At 41.2% G+C, this 19,106-nt stretch overlaps 1 protein-coding gene across 9 annotated transcripts in view; it reads right to left on the reverse strand.

Annotated features, from left to right (window-relative positions):
* Nucleotides 1–6,761: 6,761 nt before the first annotated feature.
* The window catches only part of CTBP1 (C-terminal binding protein 1), a 237,014-nt gene continuing 224,669 nt past the window's right edge, over nucleotides 6,762–19,106 (reverse strand). For 6 of the 9 annotated variants that reach the window (XM_039723846.1, XM_039723855.1, XM_039723849.1 and 3 more), the window contains 3 exons: nucleotides 17,779–17,906; nucleotides 14,449–14,566; nucleotides 6,762–8,227 (listed from right to left, as the gene is read on the reverse strand). In XM_039723846.1, the coding sequence (XP_039579780.1) occupies nucleotides 8,041–8,227; nucleotides 14,449–14,566; nucleotides 17,779–17,906 (433 nt within the window). In that variant the 3' untranslated portion in view covers nucleotides 6,762–8,040. The remainder of the gene's footprint in view (nucleotides 8,228–14,448; nucleotides 14,567–17,778; nucleotides 17,907–19,106) is intronic. The other 3 variants (XM_039723847.1, XM_039723850.1, XM_039723848.1) reach the window with 2 other exon arrangements.

Here is a 19,106-nt window from a genome sequence, read left to right on the forward strand (position 1 = left end):
AACCCTTCAATAAGAACAGGAGCCTTTACAGACTTTGGAAGGGAAGATGCTCCATGCTCAGTATGTAAACACGCCAGGACACCTTCTGAAAAACAGCACTGCTGGAGGCTGGGAGCAGCGGCGGGGGAGCCCAGCCCGGCTCTCCCGGGGGTTCCATGCACAAAGTGCGTTTTGCCACCTAGCGGCTACCGCGGGGGGACCCGAGCCTCTGTCACCATCAGCCCCCACCCCTCGGGAGGGAAACGGCAGAAAATAAAAAAAATAAAAAAAAATTTTTTAAAATTTTTTTTAAAAAAAGCATCTACGACAGGCGCGGATCGCCCGGAGGTCCGAAATTTAGAAAACTCGCGCACCGCAGCCAGGGATGCGATCCCGGCGGGGAGCGGGAAGGAATTGTGAGGGGGGAATTGGAGAAAACAAGAGCTTAGAGTGACCCCGATCCTGCTGCAAAGCGCAGGGCCTGGCCCGGGACGAGCTGAGCTCCTCATCCCTCCAAAGGTTCGGGTTGGTACGGCAGCCCAGGGCTGCCGCTGGGGAGGGAGGGGAGGGAGGACATCGATCCCACCGCCTTCTTCTCCTGGATTTTCACCTTGCTGAGAAGGTCAGGCAGCAATTTCTATCCCCTGCCATGTTTTGCCAAGCGAAGGCTACAGCAGACAGTGCAATTCCCAAAGTCCAGACCCCTGGAATGATCGCACTGAAAAAGCATTTTAAAAACCCCCAACATATCACAAACAAAACTTTCTACCCAGGAATCTACATCCCCAAAAGGATTTCAAAGGCTGATGGAGCTGAGCCTAAGCAGCTGTTTAGGAGTGCTTCCAACATCTGGAGTTTTAAACCTCACAACAATAGATTTGAATTGGGGGTGAATTATCAGATGTGGATTATCAAAGCAGTTTTTTCAAAAATAGCTCTGCAGGTTGGAGAAGTTTCATCCTTCTGTGTCCTCTGGGGAGAGATTTGATGGGGCTACATGTGCCTGGAGAGAGAGGGGATAAGGAGCAGCACACAGAGTTACTCTTCTGGATGACATTTTATTTCTGCTCTGTGCATCTCCTAAGTAGCAAAGCCACTTTGAAAACAGAAAATTAAAGAATTACAACGAGAGGTTTACTCTGGACACGCTCAGATTTGCAGAGACTCTCCCTGGTTTGCTCCACTGTAATCTCAAGGACTTAACTGGAAAAACTCCATACGTGAGGAGCTATTCCTCTTAGGATTTCTCTTAGGTCACTGAAGACAAGCAGAAGAGAGAGCTCAGACAGACGAATCTAGATTTAAGAGCAGCCACTATCTAATGGCTCAACAGCCTTTTTCAAAGGGAAACTGCAGTGTCCCCTTAGCTCTGAACTCTGCTGTGTCACACAAACATCACAAACTACTGGGAGCCACTGCAGCTCCACTGACAATTAATTGCAGATGAAAACTGAAGAGCTTTGGGGGTCACTGTGACATCAGAAACCTTATCCCACTCCCAGCAAATTTGGATGTAACACATGAAGAGAGTTCTCCAAATGATGGGGTTCAGTCCAGACCCTGTGTCACTTGGAAAGGCATTCACGGGAATGACACATTTTGCTCCAGGACACATCTAAAAATCCAAGTGGTGCATGTGCCACAATCCAAGGGGAAACAGTTTAATACTGCTCTTTGAACAGAATCAAGACATCTATTTTCCTGTAAAATAGGATCAGAACTCAGCCACTAGTTACATGATGCAAAACCATGCCTTTTTCTTTAAATTTACAGAGGTTGAAAACCTCTGAAATGAGCTCTGAGTCACAGTGGAGTTTTTTCACTCTTACCTGTGCTTCTTGCAATATGAGGGCTGTGTCCTGCACGGAAAATGGCTGGTCTGCAGGAGGAAGAGAAAAAAGAAAAAGAAAACTACAACTGTTCAGAATGTGAATATTTGAAAACCTTGTTTCAGCCATCAGTTTCAAAGGACAGGCACTCCATGCTGGGAATGGGAAGTGATGGCCTTGGAGCCAATTACAAAGTGCTGCAACTTAAGAGACAAAAAATCTATCACCAGAACTTCATACACAATAATCACATTTCACATACACTAGGCCACGAAAAAAACATGAGCAAGCAAGCAGCAAAATGAACCAAAACTTGTATCAAAAAGAGGCTGGAAATCCCCTGACCCCGTTTTCACATGGAAACCACTGGTGCTGATAACTGCAAATGTGTTACTGGAAAACACCACCAGCAGATTTTCTTTCTGTTGTGGTTTAACAGCAGTAAAATACAGCACGGACTTAGCTTTACACGAGGGCTTAACCAAAATCCTACTGAACAGCAGCAGGGACTTAAATGGGATTTACTCTGGTGCTTTTAGGTGTGCTGAGGAGGAAGTTTGCTGCTTCCCGAGGTCCCAGGGATGGGGATGGGAGCTGACAGCTGTGTTGGAGACAACTGGCTTGAGCATCCAGCACATTGCCTTGGGTGGGACACTTTGAAAATGGCTGGAGGGGTTTGCAAACACAAGTCTGGGATGTCAGCTCCTCAGGAGATTTATTTTTAGATGTTGATTTGCTGCCCTAACTCCTAGAGTTTATCTGGGGAGCCAGCTCTGTAAGCTTTTCCCAAATGCTAGAAGTTCTCTGTTTACACAGGACAGACAAATAAACAGCACTGTCACACTGACACATAATTGTCTGCTTCTAATACGTCAAATGTGGCACATATTTGTGTCACAAAAAGGTGACACAAAAGGTTATTGTGGCAATTTAAGCTATGATCTTGCTCCACTTCATTGCTTTATATCTTTGACACATTTGATTTTGGGGTTCTTCCTTACTTTATTTCTTGAGCCAGCAACTCCTTATCCTTTTTAGGCAGCATAAGAAGGAGGGGGGTAGATGTGTAGTTGAAGTCTGTGTAAGTAACAAATATCTTCGAGGGACTGGCATGCTCAGAGAATTATCTGCGTCATCTTGGGCACGTCCCAGATGCCTCTAACCATCCCAAGGACATACTTTGGTCTGTTTATGGTGGCCATGACACCATCATGACACCCCAAACAAACAGCGCTGCTTCAAGAAAACACTCCATTATGGCTCTGAGCAGAAGGGTAAAGGCAAAGCAAAGTGCTGAGGCCAGATATGAGGAGGTTTATTTGTTCTTGTGGTACAGAAAATGAAGGAAGGAAGGAAACTCCAGATGAGGATCTGCATTAAAAAAAAAAAAAAAAAAAAAAAAAAAGCAGATGGATGATCCCAAACCCCAAACCGGATACAAAAAATGTTATATACAACATGGGTTTAGAGAGGTGGCTTGCAAGGAGGTCAGCCAAGGAGAGCTGAGTCTGTGTCAAGCTGAAACTCACAGATGGAAAGTGGAACTTCCAGAAAAGGGAAGAATTCTAGGAGTAACATTCCAGGTCTCCCAAAGGCTAGAAAGAGATAAGGAAGGACACGAGGCAGATGTTGAGGGCTGATCTGAAGTGTGAGAGCCAGGAAAGGTCCATTCTGCAAGAGGCAGACACACAAAGGGTGCAGATGGTGGATGAAAGGAGCAGGACCACTCAATGTGGAGCTCTGGCTGCTAATGAGGTGCTACCTGGGCAAAGAAGGACTAAGAAGATTAATTAATTTCCTCGAGCACTTGTGACATTGAAGGAAAATAGTTTACCAAGGAAATTGGAAAGCTGATGGAGGGAAGAAGTGAACAGCTCAAAGACTGAGATCAGAAACCCTGAAATTCCATCTGCAGGAGATAACCATATTGGACTATGTCATTCCAAAGGACAAAAATACAGAGACACAAAGAAAGTGTGCATGCAAGCAACTGGAAAAGAAAACAGATGAATAACACAGTTTGTTCATCCTGGAAGATGTGTCACTGACCTCAACACAAAGGCAAGATGGCTAAAATGTGACATGCTCACTAAATTCAAGCCAGCCTACATGACCTCATGTTTAACATGAAACAATAACTGGAATTTAGAGGCAGGGAAAGCCAAATTAAATAAAGCCATTTAAAAATTACAGTGACGGTCATCCCCTGTTTAAACAAGCTACGAAAGGAAACAGCAAAAACATGCCCATCACTTGACATTTTCACATAAATACTAGAAATCTTTCTGAAAGATTTACTGAATTCAAAACATGGTATCGGGTTTAAGGAAGACTCATATCACATATCACACTTAACAGCTTTAGTAGGTAGTCAGACAAATGATCTAATACTACACTCTGCCCTTAGAACTATTGACTTTGACTTGTTTTTTTCCAATTTACAAATGGTAAGGTTGGAGTGAACTAAATAAAGGAAATATAGGTAGTGCTGCCTTCTCCTTCAAGCAGAACAACCAACACTATGAATCCACTGAAATGAGAGGAGAAAACCCTTCAGTCTGAGGCAAACAGCAAGCTAGGAAGAGACAGACTGCAGCAGTCATGGTCATTTGGAAAGCCAGCCTTAATCATCTGAGATGGAAACTGGACAAGAAAATTAGGCATTTTTGCAAAAAAAACTCAAACCCCTGTAATAAGGGAAAAAGCCTTGAAACTTGTTGAAAAGGAATTTAAAGTGTTTTATCCTGCATGGGGAAAAAGCCTCTAGTTGTTGGTTTGGTTGAAATCTTGTACAACATTTAAACAACATTCTCACATTCTGGATTATAAAAACAAAGTTATATAAAAAACCAAAAGGACCCAAACACAAAACAAAAACCCCAATCCAAGCTGCAGAGACTTCAGGACTGAGTCCAAGGGCCTCCCTGTTGACAGAGAACTTTTCCTATCCCCACTTAAACTGTCAGGTACCAGCATTTCTTTAACATTTCTCCTTCTTCCACAGCATTTGTTACTTACAGTCATTTCCCCAACTCAGCCTTCAGCTTTAAGCTGAAAATATCGAGTCACTCAGATTTCCTCTCCTGCACACCATCAGTGAATTTGAGAGCCCATCCCTCCTATGACTTCAGCTCCAGCTCAGTCTTTTGAAAATGCCTGACCAAAATTACTCAGCAAATGTACCAGGACCTGTGTAACACCTCTGATCCACTCTCAGACCCTCCAAAACCACCGTGCCAGAGGAATCTGCCACCACACTGCTCCCTCCCACAGCACCACTCCACCAGTCCCACCCTGCGTCCTTTTCCTGCTAAGCTTTTTGTTTGATTTGCAACCACCTGGTTTTGCACCTGCACAACCAGCACCTTTCTGCCCATTCTTGGACAGCAACAAATTTTTGTGCCACTCCAGAGCCTCCTGTCACCCTGCTGCTGCCTGCAGCCTTTGAGCCAGCAGCATTTTTGTCATCTTTAGACTCATTCTTCATCACGACCTGCAATTCAAATAATGCCACCGAAAGCAGATCATGTTTCAGGCAGGCACATCAATCAAACTCCTCTTTCAGCACTGCCTCAGGTCACCTGTAGCCTCTGCTGCCATCACCTTCTCCACTCTGTATTTTCCCACTAAGTGCATCTTCTGCTGTCTACACTTATTTAGCACATCCTTCACCAAACGGAGGAAAATCTCATCACCACCCAATAAAAGCAGTCATAAAAGAGAGAAGGTTGCTCTGGCTTAACAGTCTCTTCTTTATTATGGGCCACTTTTCCAATCAGTCATTTACCCCAAGTTTGGTTTTTCACTACTTTTCAGATCATAGCCCAAAGTCAGTGTCCATCAGTCTTGTCCCTGCCCAGATGGCTTTTCCCTTCTGAAGCAGGAAACTGGATTACTCTGCTCCAGTCAGACCAAGAGATAACCCCAAACACCAACATAAAAACACTGAACATGCATTTCAGGCTCAAATCCTGAAAAGATTTTGTGCTTCTGAACTGATCCCAAGAAATGCACACAATAAATACCATTTCTAGTTCAATTATCAATCCACTAGGAACAAAATGTACTTACTTACACAAGCCATGTCCAAACGATGCAAGGAACACTCCTGGTTTTTCCTTGGGAAATGGGGCTGCAAATGTGACTGTCAGCAATTCTTGGCAGCCAGATGTTAAATGTTTGTTTTACATATGTTAAAGAAACAACTTGAGTCTGACAAAGCAGCATCTTAAAATATGAATTACCCAAGAAATATGAAATCCCACTTCAACAGAAGGAGACTGCATTTGATTTTTTTTGCAAGTTTTTGGCCTCAAAGATCTTAGAAGTGTTTTGCTGGGATAACTTGCAGCTTTAGGGCTGTTTTCTGTTTTGTTTCACAGAGGGAACAGAAACAGTTTTACCATCAAATAAATTATAATAGATGACATTTTTAGCTCTAAATGTTCAAGGCAAAAAACTTCCTCTCTTCCCCAGATAAAATTTCACTGCACATTGTGCTCCCTGCATACAGACCCACAAATTTCAGTTTTGTGATTTGCAGCCTCTTACCCTTTCCCGAACTGAGGTGGAGGCTGCTCTGCAAACCTTTCCACAGATCCCATAAAACCAGCTCACCAAGTTTAGGTGGATGCTCTGTGCAGACTAATAGTGAAAAAAGAGACAAGAGACCACCAAGGAGCTTCCTGTCCAGGTTCATTTTGCCCACCAGGATTTCCCTCCTGAAGCAGCTGAACTTTTGTCTTTTTTTTTTAAACCTTGCAGGGATGAAGAATGTCTTACCCAGGAGCACAGGAAAGGTTTGAACAGCATCCAGCTGGAATCTAACCTGCCCTGAACACACTTCTGCCTGTGCTCAAAGAAACAAACTCCTTCAATAAAGCAAATACAATTACATCCTGCTGCAGCCTTCCATCATCACAGAAACAAATAAAACAATGGACACTTCTCGTGTTGGACTTCGGCAAAAGACATTTATTATTATTATTACTGCTGTTGTTGTGTTGCTGTTGTACCTCCTCTGCTCTGCCCACAGTGGTGGCATAAACGCTGTTACCACATTGTAGCTGATGATGCCGGTGTACAAATCAAAATCCATCTTAATTTCAAACTCCATTAGAAACACAGGAAAAAAGATCAACATTTACGAAATGTAAAGGGAAAAATGGTATGGAAAGAATTATTTTTTTTTTATTTTTCAAGCTTCCAAGACAGTATTACAAACAACAGAGAGCAAAGTAAAGCTAGAAATGAAATACTTGACAGCATCTGTTTAAAAATTACAGCTAAGAAACCTAATAAAAGTTGAATAAACAGTTACTAGAAATAAAAATTTTTACACATATGATATTTGTCTGGGATTTTTATTTCTTTAAAATAATTCATACAAATGGTTACAGTCACAAACATGATTTTAACCAAAAATATTGCTAGCCTACCACATTACCAGGAAGGAATCAATGTAGGCAATGAAATGCTGCTACTTTTCAGTAGTCTAGTGCCTTTTCCAGATACCACCAATAATATATACTTTAACTGGTGACAAAAAGCACAATGCTCGTTTATACAAAACCTTTTTGTTTTCCTCAAAATCTCTTTGCAAGGTTGTCTTCATTTTGAAATAAGGGAATTCATGCCAAAATTAGAAGAAACTGTTTTTCTTTTGTTTACTAAATTATTCTAAAAAATAAGACAAGCAGGTAGAAAAAACAATGCACTGTGTGGCGTAGAAAGAAAAATGGGAAAAATTCATTGTCCTGAGAAGTTTGCCAACTGCCTCATTTTTGGGCATGTTTGAAAATATAAAAGAAAGGATTTTTAATCTCAAAACTGGTTTGCTGAATGCCTCCCTTATGTTTTTTCCTTGTTGACAGCTAAGCAAACAAACCCTTTTTAATGTTCTAGAAACTGTACACAGACAAGTACATTCATGATATAATTAACTACTAACTTCTCTTGCTTAACAAAGAACCCATAGGACACAGAAACAGTGAATCAGTCCACTGGACAGGGACAAACTACAATTTATACGGAGGAAAAAAATGTTTCCAAATCTTCTTTTTGTCTCCCACCTTTTCCTTTTATACTGTATATTGGACCAGTTTCTAAACCAATAATCGTCTCCTCCTGTAAGTTCATGGTTTTGCCTTTGATCAAAATCCAGGGTTTTGCTTTGTGGTGTTGTTTTCCACGCTGGGGCTGACGTCTCCGCTGCTGGGAATGCTGTTGTTGGCTACAATTGGTCGCTCGGGTGGTCTCTATCAGCTTCTGGTTTGACAGTTTGGCCGGGGGAAGGAGCGTGGGGCGGGTGGGCTACGGCAGGGAGCCCGTGTGATAGAGACATGGGGTTGGGGACTATTCCTTCTACTGCTGCAGGTATGCCAGTGGAAGCCACGCTGACAACGCCCGGGGGATACCTGCTGGAGGAGAAAGCAGAGCACACATTAAAACCAGGAGCTGACTGAGCAGAGAGCCTGCCTGGGGGTGCCAGCTGTGGGCTTCTCTGGGTCTGGATTGAAGGCACTTGAGACAGGATTTCATGTTTGGACTCAGGTGTTTATTATTTCTTATCACTAAAACAGTCTCACAACCATGAATTCTGCAGCTTTTCATTAGAAGGCACAAAATGGCCAACAATCTCTTGGTACAAAGCCTTTTAAAGCTAATCTATCCAATTAAGAACTGACACCTAGATTATTTTCCCTTTTAACCCAATAACTGATCCCACAGAGCCCACGATGCAGAATTTTCTGCCTAATTGCAAAATGCCACCCAAACCCATGAAGAAGCATGAAGAAGAAATTCAGGATCACACCCTGTGCTTCCATCTTGCTTCCATCCACAACATATTAAAAATCCTAAAAGCTAAATTTGTCACCAAGTGATACAGCCACACTACTCTCTATAATCTGTTTCACACTCTTGTGGATTCTAGTCTATCTTGAAGTGCAGGAAACTTTCTCCATGAATGAGGGTGAAAGTCAGTGCTCCCCTGGGGGTCAGGGCACCCCAGAGCAGACAGAGAAATATTCCCAGTGCTCTGGGTTTCCACACACACCCTGCCTCCTCCTAGAGCTGCAGAGATGCTTCTTTTGCTTTCAGACCAGTTAGAGGCACAGGGCATTCAGCTCCAGGTGAGATGCCACATGCAGATGCTGCTACATAAAGCAAGGGATGCTGTATTTTAACCAAATGAGACATGAAAGTTTGCCAGATTGTTTCTTCAGATTTAACAGCAGGAGTAAGAGCACAGCAAAGGAAACCACCTTCAAGTTCTGCACCTCTGAAAGCATAACCTCAACAAGAAGTAATTCCAGCTGGGTCCATGCAATATACAATGTTTCCTTTTTTCCCCTTTTTCAATCTCATGTAGGAATTTTAAATTATCATTGTTGTGGTTTTAAAAAGTATTTGTTTACACTATTTTTAGAGTCTTAGCTGCCTGACAGCTCCCCAAAAAGCCATGACATCCACATACTCATCAGATGACAAACTACTGCACCTGAGTAACCTTTTCAGCAGCAACCTTGCCACTGCACTTGTCTGAAACAGAACCAGTGCCCGTTACAGACTTTAGGCAGACTACAAGAAAGAGAAATGCAAATACAAAGCTTATGGATGGTTTTAAAGATTTCTTCCTCTATCTGGACAAACACTGAGCCTAAATATTTTATGCATTCAATGAAAGAATCATGCTCTGATTCAGCTCGATTTTATGATAGTTCTGATGTTATCAGGCTAAAAAATATCTTGCAAATCTACTGTTCCAATCACAAACCTCAGATGTAATTGATGAACACTGGTACTTCACAGTGCTGTATAAAAACAGCTACACATGGATTTAATAAAAATATGTGTTTTTTTAGTCAAATGCCTCAATACCTATTTGTAAATTATGTCACACAGGCCACTTAGCACTGACCCTTTGCCTCCCCTCCTCATCATAAAGTTGCACACTCCTCCCTCATTTCCCTCATTCCCTCCTGCTGTACCCTGCCCACCCAAGCAATCTGGTGAGAGCATCTGAAAGCCTGAACACAAAAAACCACCACTCACTGCAGCTTTTGCTTCCCAAGTATTTTCACAGAACTATGTGGGACAAAAGGCACTTGTCAAGATTTTTTTCAAGTACATTATTCTGCTGTTGATTTTCTCCTCATCACAGCTCAATGCATCAAGGAATTTCACCCCATTTCTGCATCTTTTCCATGGTAATATGTGTTTGTGCTGCTCATCCCAAGTTCCCTAAAACTGGCAGAAAATTAGTGCAAAACTTAGCAAGACTCAGGACAAAAAAGCTGGATCCAAGAACACTGACTTGTTTTTTTGCTTCCACCACAGACACATCATGGGAACCACTTCTGGAAACACAGAGCCAGAGGGGCTCAGCAGGACTGACATGGCACAGGGACAACAGGGACACCACACACTGGTCTGGTCATCCTGGCCAAGAGTCCTACACAGCACAGCACTGACTGCAGGCTGGGATGGGTAAGGAGGCTGTGACTGATCACACCACCTGCAGGCCACATAACTTTGTTCCCAATTGTACACATATTTACAGGGCTTCCTATGCTAATTCCCTCTCCACAGAGGTTCCTTAGAATTAATTTGCAGTTGCTAATGGAATTAGTTGCTTGTTTCAGTAACTTCATTTGAATCTTATTAATCAAATTTGCTTCAATGCCTATGAAAACTGTCAGACAGTATTGTTTTACCTAAATTTAATTTTGAAACAGCTTTTCTGTTATTCTAGGTGCTTTGCAAGACACACAACACGACACAAATTTCAATTTCAAAGTCCAACACTGCAGCTGTTCTCAACACACAATCTCTGCTTCCTGACAACATATTCCCTGAGTACCAACACACCAGAGCTGGAAAAAAGTCAAGGAGAAGAGCAACTTCTGCAATTGTATTTTCCTCAGGAAGAAAAGCCAGAGCCTCCCCTTGTGAAAATGGACAGTCATGGATCAGGAACACTAAGAGTTATCTCATGAGCACATTAAACATTTCAAAGTGCACATCTGTAATTCCACTCTGAATTCCAAATATCCAAATATATGTATATAAGGACATTCCCATGGACATCAAGTCATAATCACCAGGATTCTACCTGCCAGCACCTCACCTCAGGTACAGGTTTCCTACAGACTTTTAGTAACATCCAGAGGCCCTGTAATTGTTTTTCTTGTCCTAAAGATACATAGAGGCAGCAGCCAATATACAGATACCATGTTCCACAGAAACTGCGCTGTACTTGACCACTCCTAACCCTGCTTTGCAATCCTCTTTCTGGAATTTCTGTCCCTTTTTAATCATCAGTGTTGCTCAAATCCTCTCTCTGAAAGGGTACATAAACTCAAGCCTCTACCCATGTACTCTATATAACATATAGAATATATACATGCATATGTATTCTATATAACTTTCCCTTTTGTTGCTATTTATTGCTTGTCCAGTCTTTCCATTTTTTCTATTCTTAATCAGGAAATACATCCTCTCCAGCACTTCATGAAGTTCCCCTTTATGTTCCTCCTCTGGCAGCAGTAAGCTGAAATGATTTCCAGGTAGTATGTCCACTGAACTAAACTTTTGTGAAAGCAGAAGTGAGCCATCAGTTATACCTCTGAATTAACTCATACACTTCCATCCTCTTCCCCTATGTAGTCTTAATTTAGGAGGAAAAATACAGTAGCCCTCTTAATTACAACAGATGGGCAACTTCAATGTCTACTTTACTCTCATGTATCTTTTAAATGGCAGAAGCACCTTGAACTCACTATATTAAGCTCTGTTAAAGAAACTGAGTCTGTCCTAGAAGAGTTGCAATTTTAAGTGCACTCTGTTATCATGCCCTGAATCTGAACATCCCCAGTGAAGAACCTCAACATGAATTAACTCCTGAATTAACCAACATCCAGCTATTCTCATCCAAGTACCTCTTCAGTACTTAGGTATTCACAGAATCATGGAATGGTTGGGATGGAAAGGACCTTAAAGATCATTTTGTTCCACCCCCTGCCCTGGGCAGGGACACCTTCCACTGGACCAGGCTGCTCAGAGCCATATCCAGCCTTACCCTCCACCTGTCAGGGGGCAGGAAGATGTGTGCAAATGTCCATAAATGGTACAACCACTGCTCCTGGCTGCTGAATTTCTCTGTGCCTATGACCTGCTCTGTGACACAGGAGTGGCAGGGGGTTATTTCACAGGCAAACTGGTAACAAATACATGGTGATAACACAAGATCAGGATACGTTATGCTGCTTCACCAAGACCACTACAAGTAATTCCTCCTCAGGAGTATTGTTGATCTTTACTCATGGGAGAGGTTCTGTTTGCACGACCTTTAGTGCTGATAGGGTGTCTTACATTTCACACAGTAAATGGTTTTGTTTTCTCCAGAACATGATGATATTCAGATGATCTAGATTACAATCTGCTGACTAATGCTGAATGTTCTTGGCTTGTGATAATATCTGATAATTTGAGATTTCTGTTCTACATCAAAATACAAGTAAATTATATATCCAAAATAAAACAGCCTGGTTAGTTTTAATTCACCAGAAGAGATATCTGCATTTTTTAACATATCAATTATTATCCTAGGTCTTATCTTCTAATGCAATTACATGAGTGTGATACAGTTATTAGCACATCTGAAACACTGGACTGTCTGTGAAAGACTCCAGAACTCGCTTAGCTCAACATCATCTTGGATTGCAAAGAAAAGATGGAAAAACTTGATTTGAACAATCAGTTCAAATGCTGTACTTAACCCAGGTAGGAATTAAGCATCAGCAAACACTGCTATTGAAACCAATTTCTTCGTAAAACCTGAGCTTCAATTGATGCATATTTTGCACTTCACACAGTAGTAACTGCCTTTACCCACATTCAAACACTATTTTATTGCCCCTCCAAAAAGCTTTTAACATTTATTGTATAACTATTAACTCCTGCCTCAAAATTCCTAAAATGAATTCCATTTTGCATTTGAAAATAATTAGATCATAATTTTACAATAAATTTTCTTTATCGAAAAAATGGACTGAAACAATGTCTTAAAAAGCCACTCAGTTCTGTGTTTATCCTGCTTAAATTGAATACATATGGTCTTTACCTTGTAAATCATTAACTCCCCCAAACATTCCTAAGTTAAAATTAATTTCTGGCTGCAAAGCCTGCTTCTGCTGGACTTGTGACCCCCAAAACGAGAACAAAAAGCTGCATTTATTTTGGGCACGGACCCCTGTTCTTAACTGCCATGACAGGGTTGGAGTTATTACCTCCTGTCCAGCAACACCTGCCTTTAAGCCCCAATTACATTCAGCCATACCCTCACTACTGCAAACTGAAGTCCAAGAAACCAGATGCTGTGTGGAGGAGAACATGTGTGCTTGAGCTTCTCATTTAAGCAAATAAAAACACCCTTCTTAGATATTTAGGCCTATGGGCATACTTCCAAAAATAAACATCAAGTGCTGTGATCACCAAAGCCAAGTTATTCTTTTCCCTTGGTGCACTTATGGCTCCTGATGTGGCAGAGGGTGGTGACACTCATCCTGACACCCCTCCATCCCTTTCTCATGAGATTGTTCCAAGTCACTGGGACAGGGTAACTTTGCTTCACTTCTCAGCTGGGCACAGCTGGGCTCCCATGTGGAGTAACACAAAATCAGGAATCCCCTCTCTACTAAAAGTATGGGGAGTCCTCCTAAAGAACAACAAAGGTAAAGTAGATGCATGAGGAAGGACAGTGGAAGGATGAGGATTAGGATAATGAGGTATGACAAAACAGTGAGAGGCCTGCACTGCCCCTTTCCTCAAGGCATTGAGGGAAGCTGGCATTTGGAGCTTTCTGCCACTTTCATCCTACTTATGTGTAAGTATCATACTGGAAAATACAAAAACTGCAGGTGTTTTTCATAAATAAAAATTGTCTGAAGATGGCTGCTAGGAAGAATCTGCTGCTGGAATAGCTGCTAGGGGTAAAGGGGCAGAGAAAGACTCTGGAGCAAACAAAATAACTAAGGAATGTGCATATTAGATGTAAAAAATTGCCCCCTTCTATTAATTATTAAGACCTGCTTTCACAGTTGACTGAGAATACATACATCAAGTCTCTCAAATGCTCCTGCTTAAAAATTAAACATATAATTTAGAAAAAGCTATTTTAAACATATTTTCATAATCACCACAGGCTGCTGCACTGTTTTCCATACTGAGTTACTTGTTCTCTCTTGTGTCTGGAGGCCACAAAACAATGTAAGTTTATTACTGAAAGTCTTTCTGTAACCTACAGCTGCATCATTATCTTCAGCAAAGGAACATAACACTTCCACTGCAACACTGGAGAAGACCAGAACTGTTTTACTTGAATATACAAGCAAATGCATATTGCTCACATAATAACCCAAGAAAAAAAAGTCTGTAAGAGGATTTAGAGTCAGACACAGCATGACTGACATCAACTAGCAAAACAAGATTATTCTCCTGAACACAATGGTTACAAAACCAATACAACTGGTGTGTAATGCAAAAGCACTTCAATCATTAATAGGAAGGTCTTTTATCTATTCTTGAATACCAACACTGAATTATGGAGGTATTTCTTCTACCTCTTCAGCACACTTACCTGTATGCAGCACCATTGAGCTCTGGATGAACAACTCCAGGGTCCATACTGGCCCAATGTGTAGCTGCAGTCAAGTGATCTTTGTTAACACAGTTTTTCAGACTGTCTGGAATACGACCTAAGATGAAGCAAGGAAGAAGAAATAAAAATGGATAAAAATGGTGTGCCTTATACTCTTAGTATGTCTATGTTAAAAATACTTACAAATATCTGTGTATTTAAATTAATATATAAAATGACACTAAGAGCTTGTTTCTGATCCTTGCTGTAGCCTTTTGCCTGGGACTTAGGTAATAATGGCTGAAATGCTCTGCTTGATTTTGATTTTCCTGTCTCTCTTTATCTGTTGTATACAGGGTCTCAGTAGAACCAAAATCAGTAAGAGTTATCTTTCCAAGAAGCTGTAATTTGGATATGGAGCATAGCTACCAATCAAATTCAGTAATCTAGCCCCCTGGCTTTCTGTCCTTAACATCACTTTCCTCCTTTTCCTTCCACCTGTAACAACATCAAAAACACTTAACTCAGAACCCTGAATGGAATTGTGCCATAAACCTGAATACTCCCAACACTTATTCCCTGTCCTCCTGAACTTCCCCTAAATTGCTCTTCACTTTTATTTACTGGAATGTATTAATCCTCAGCCATGCCTTTCATGCCTACATAAAATGAAAATACACCAGAATTTCCTTTCTTCACTTCTACAATACCCTTCCTTAACCTCTGAAGTACAGCTGAAGTTTTAAGACTGGAAAATCTGTCAGCCTGATTCAGCACACACTGGACAAGCCTGTGATTGTCTTCTGCAGAACTATCTTCAGCCCTGCTACAAATGACATGAGCAGATCCAACACAGATTTCCTTCATAGCAATAGGAATGTTTCCACCTATTTTAACAGGAGGGAGATCAATTGGAGCATGTGTTTTTTCTGACATCTGTTTTAATGTGTCTTCACTGAAGCTCCATCTTACAGTGTGTTTGCACAGACGTTTGCACAGAGGTAATTCTGAGTCCACCCCTGCCACTGCTGGCAGTGGAACTCCAAAAACTCTTTCAAAATCTGACCATGCTCCATCATTAAAGAGCCCAGCCTTCTGTCTCCAGCTTCCTACTGGAAATTTGGTTAAGGACTTCACTATCTCTGCCTGCTCTTTCCATCCATCAGCCTGGCCAAAACTGGGCTGTAAAAAAGCCTTTTCACAGAACTGCTTTTCCTGCAATGAATACCATCTTCAGCTGATGTCCCTGAATCTGTCACATCTCCTGTGCACAACCTGCAAGGGCTTTTAGCTCAGGACTGAACAAGGTGAGGTACAGGCCCCATTACAGGTGAATTCCAACCATCTACAAATCATCTTCAAAATGTAGCTGAAATACACATCCATCTGAACTTCTGCCAGAACTGTCCACAAATTTAAACAGTATCTTTATTCTTCTGATGTTCATTCTTCTCGATCCTGTCTTCCTCTCTGCCCACCTCATTCTTCATTTTGCTAACTTCTGTAGGCATGTTCTATAGTCTCCCCTCAAAACCCAGGGTTTTTTTTTTTTATTTTAATCTTCTAATGATATTTTCACCTGCCTTGCTTGCCTATCTCTTACATCCATTCCAGTGGTCCTCCTTACTTCATACATGGAATGCTTTCAAGTTTAAAAATATATTTCAAGGTATTTAATCTCTGCCGAATATTTCTGTTTTACACATCACAACATCACTGACTTTTAAGCAACAGCAGAAACAGTTAACATTTTTATTGTCAGATGGTAGTTACAGCCTTCATTCCAACACTTCACACCTTTTTCCAATTATTCTCCCTTTCTACGCCCTCTCTTCTTTGTGCTCCCCTATGGTTTTCATATATCCAGCTTTATCCCACATTTCCTGTATCTTTCCTACATTTGTTTCACTGCAATTCAATGTCATTCTCACCTCCTTAATGCTGGTCTCAGTTTGATCTTACTAAAAACCATATGCAAACACTGAAGTGCTGACAGCTTCGATACAAATCAACGATCCAGATCGCTGAGAGCACCATCACACACTTGAAGGAACTGCAGGTCTGCCTTCCTAAGCACATATGCTTGGGCTACTGCACAAATTTAACATAAAACTAGCTCTGGATAGCTGGCTCTTCTTTATTTTCAGACAATAGCCTACTAATGTTGATTTGCACATCAATCCTCCCCCATGCAGGTAGTGGTTTGTGCAATCTCTCCCAGAGCTATCCGGGAGCAGGCTACAGTTACTGAACACCCTGACAAATAAACAAATGTACCACTGGAGCTCTGGAGTACAGCCACAAGGACCAATTCCAAGAAAAGGATGGTCAGGCTCTTCAGGTCACCTCTAAAACAGAGTGAAATTATCCAGTAAAGGACAATTCAGCTCAGGAGTTTAAGAGGTGTCTTTAATTAGCATCCAGAAGAGAATCTTCTTTCTGCACAGGCTATAAATGAAACTAAATTGCCTGGCCTCTCTAGGCACAAGGCAGAGGGAAGGCTACTGCCAGTGCTTTTTGTGTAACAGAGCAATGTGCTGGCACTGAACTACTCTCAAGGTGACACAGATGGCCCTGCATGTCTGCAGAGCATTCAGACGGTATCGCCAAGGGGGACACAGCAAAGTCCAGCTAAAGGGAAAACATTAGTGCTTAATGAATCATTTTCCAGTATGAAAATCCTTCCTTTTATTTTAGGCTACAAGGGATTCAAACCCATGCCAAATGGCTCAGTCCTCTCATTTTATTTATTAGCAGTGCATGTTCGAGACATAGCTGCTTTCTCTTATGTGAGCAGTTTACAATTACATGGCAGTTATATAACAAAGACACTCTGCCCTTTAAAATGCCAGACCTCTTTAGCAAGGCTTTAAAGAGGGGAACATCTGAAATAGAATAACCTCCCAACAAAATACTGAAAACTTTACATAGAGAACTGCTCATGACAAGTATAAAGGAGCATCTAGGAAAAGCTAAGGAAGATACCAGCAATACCAGGAGGACTTAAAAGTCAAATCCATCAATGGGTAATAGTTATATGCAACAAAGAAAAAAGCAGATCATTTTTCACATATAAATACATTTCCCTTACATGAAAAAAGTACTTATTCTGCAATGCCTGCCTTCCCTTTGTAATTGCAAAGAACCTCCAAAATTACTTGTTCCAATTCTGAGAACAGACTTAGTGAGCATTTGCCGATTTCTGTGCTCCAAATATTAGAAACAAAACCCAAGGTTGCTTCTTTTAGGCATCTTTCAAGACTGGAGACATAGGTTTCTTAAAAAGAACTACCCAGTGAAGGAGCTAATAATAACAACGTGAGTCAGTACCTGTGATCGCCCTTCGGATCTCTCGTGCTGCTTCCTCCCGCATCTCAATTGAGGCTTGTTCACTATACCAGGCTGCATGTGGGGTACAGATCAGGTTTGGTGCATCCTTCAAGGGGCCCTGACTAAAGCTAAATGAAAATTTAAAACAAGATCAAATGACAAAAAAATATTGGGGGCAAGGGGAAAATCAAGGTGGGGAATCCAGATGGATTTGTACATACACAGATTAATTTCTACAATGCATTTCTATTCCTTACTGAGTTTGTTTATAATTCTGTTAATTTAATGTACTATTTAGAGTATAAATAAGCAACAATCACTTTTTATAGACTCAAAGGGTGGAACTTAAGTATAGCAGCAACATTAGCTTCTGTCCAATGCACTTACTGTAACTACAGTCACTGCCACTCCAGTTCTGGGGCAGAAATGCATAAAGGAAGCCCAAATTAATTTAGGATGCCATTCCATTTGTCTAGGTCAGCACAATTTTACTTATATTGCATTAACTAACAAAGCTCTTCTCTTTCTGTCAGTATGACATCGAATAATTTAAAGAAAAAAATCTTACAATTATTTCTAAATCAGAAGTGTGTCCATCATCAGCCTCAATGCCTTTTGGATAATTCAGGATTTTTAAATTTTATTTTTAACTATTTTTTCTTTCCCATCCCTTTATAGAAACTCCACAGAAAGAAGGAAATTTACAGGTTGTTTTTTAGGGAAAGCAATGAATCTGTGTAGAAGTGTTATCACAGATACAAAGTAGAGAAACTAAAAATAATAATAATGGAAACTTGCACCTCCTATTCATTTCCAGTTTTAATAATCTTGCAGGCAACTGCAACAGGAGAGCAAATATTTTAAGACAAAAGCGTGCTTTCAGACTTGGTCATAATTCATAAAATGATAGATTTCATCTGTAGTTCAACAAACAGCAAAGTATCTGGCAAAACTCTTCCCTAAAGAGCTGCATGCTGCAATCAGACAGCCATGCAGCACTGCAGCCAAAGGCAACTGTGGCTGCAATCCTGCAGCTGAATCTCTGCACATGGCATCTCCATGCAGCAAATGGGGCTTCCAAGAGGTGCAGTGGGCAGACAGGAATTGGGAAAAATGTATGGAGCTGCAAGTCCCCTGAGCTGCTACACTCTGGCTTTGCACAGCACTACTGCATTGTAATGACTACCTTTAGGAGTAAATGAATCCAGGGTATGCATAAATCAAATTAATTATTTGTGATGTGGCATCATGCCTCAGTAGGTAGAAAAATTCTGACTAAAAGGTTCTGACTATTTTTTCAAAGGTTCTATTTCCCCCTCAAGCTGGAA

Source organism: Passer montanus, unplaced genomic scaffold (genome assembly GCF_014805655.1).
Source record: "Passer montanus isolate IOZ18808 unplaced genomic scaffold, ASM1480565v1 scaffold51, whole genome shotgun sequence".
Lineage (NCBI taxonomy): Eukaryota > Metazoa > Chordata > Aves > Passeriformes > Passeridae > Passer > Passer montanus.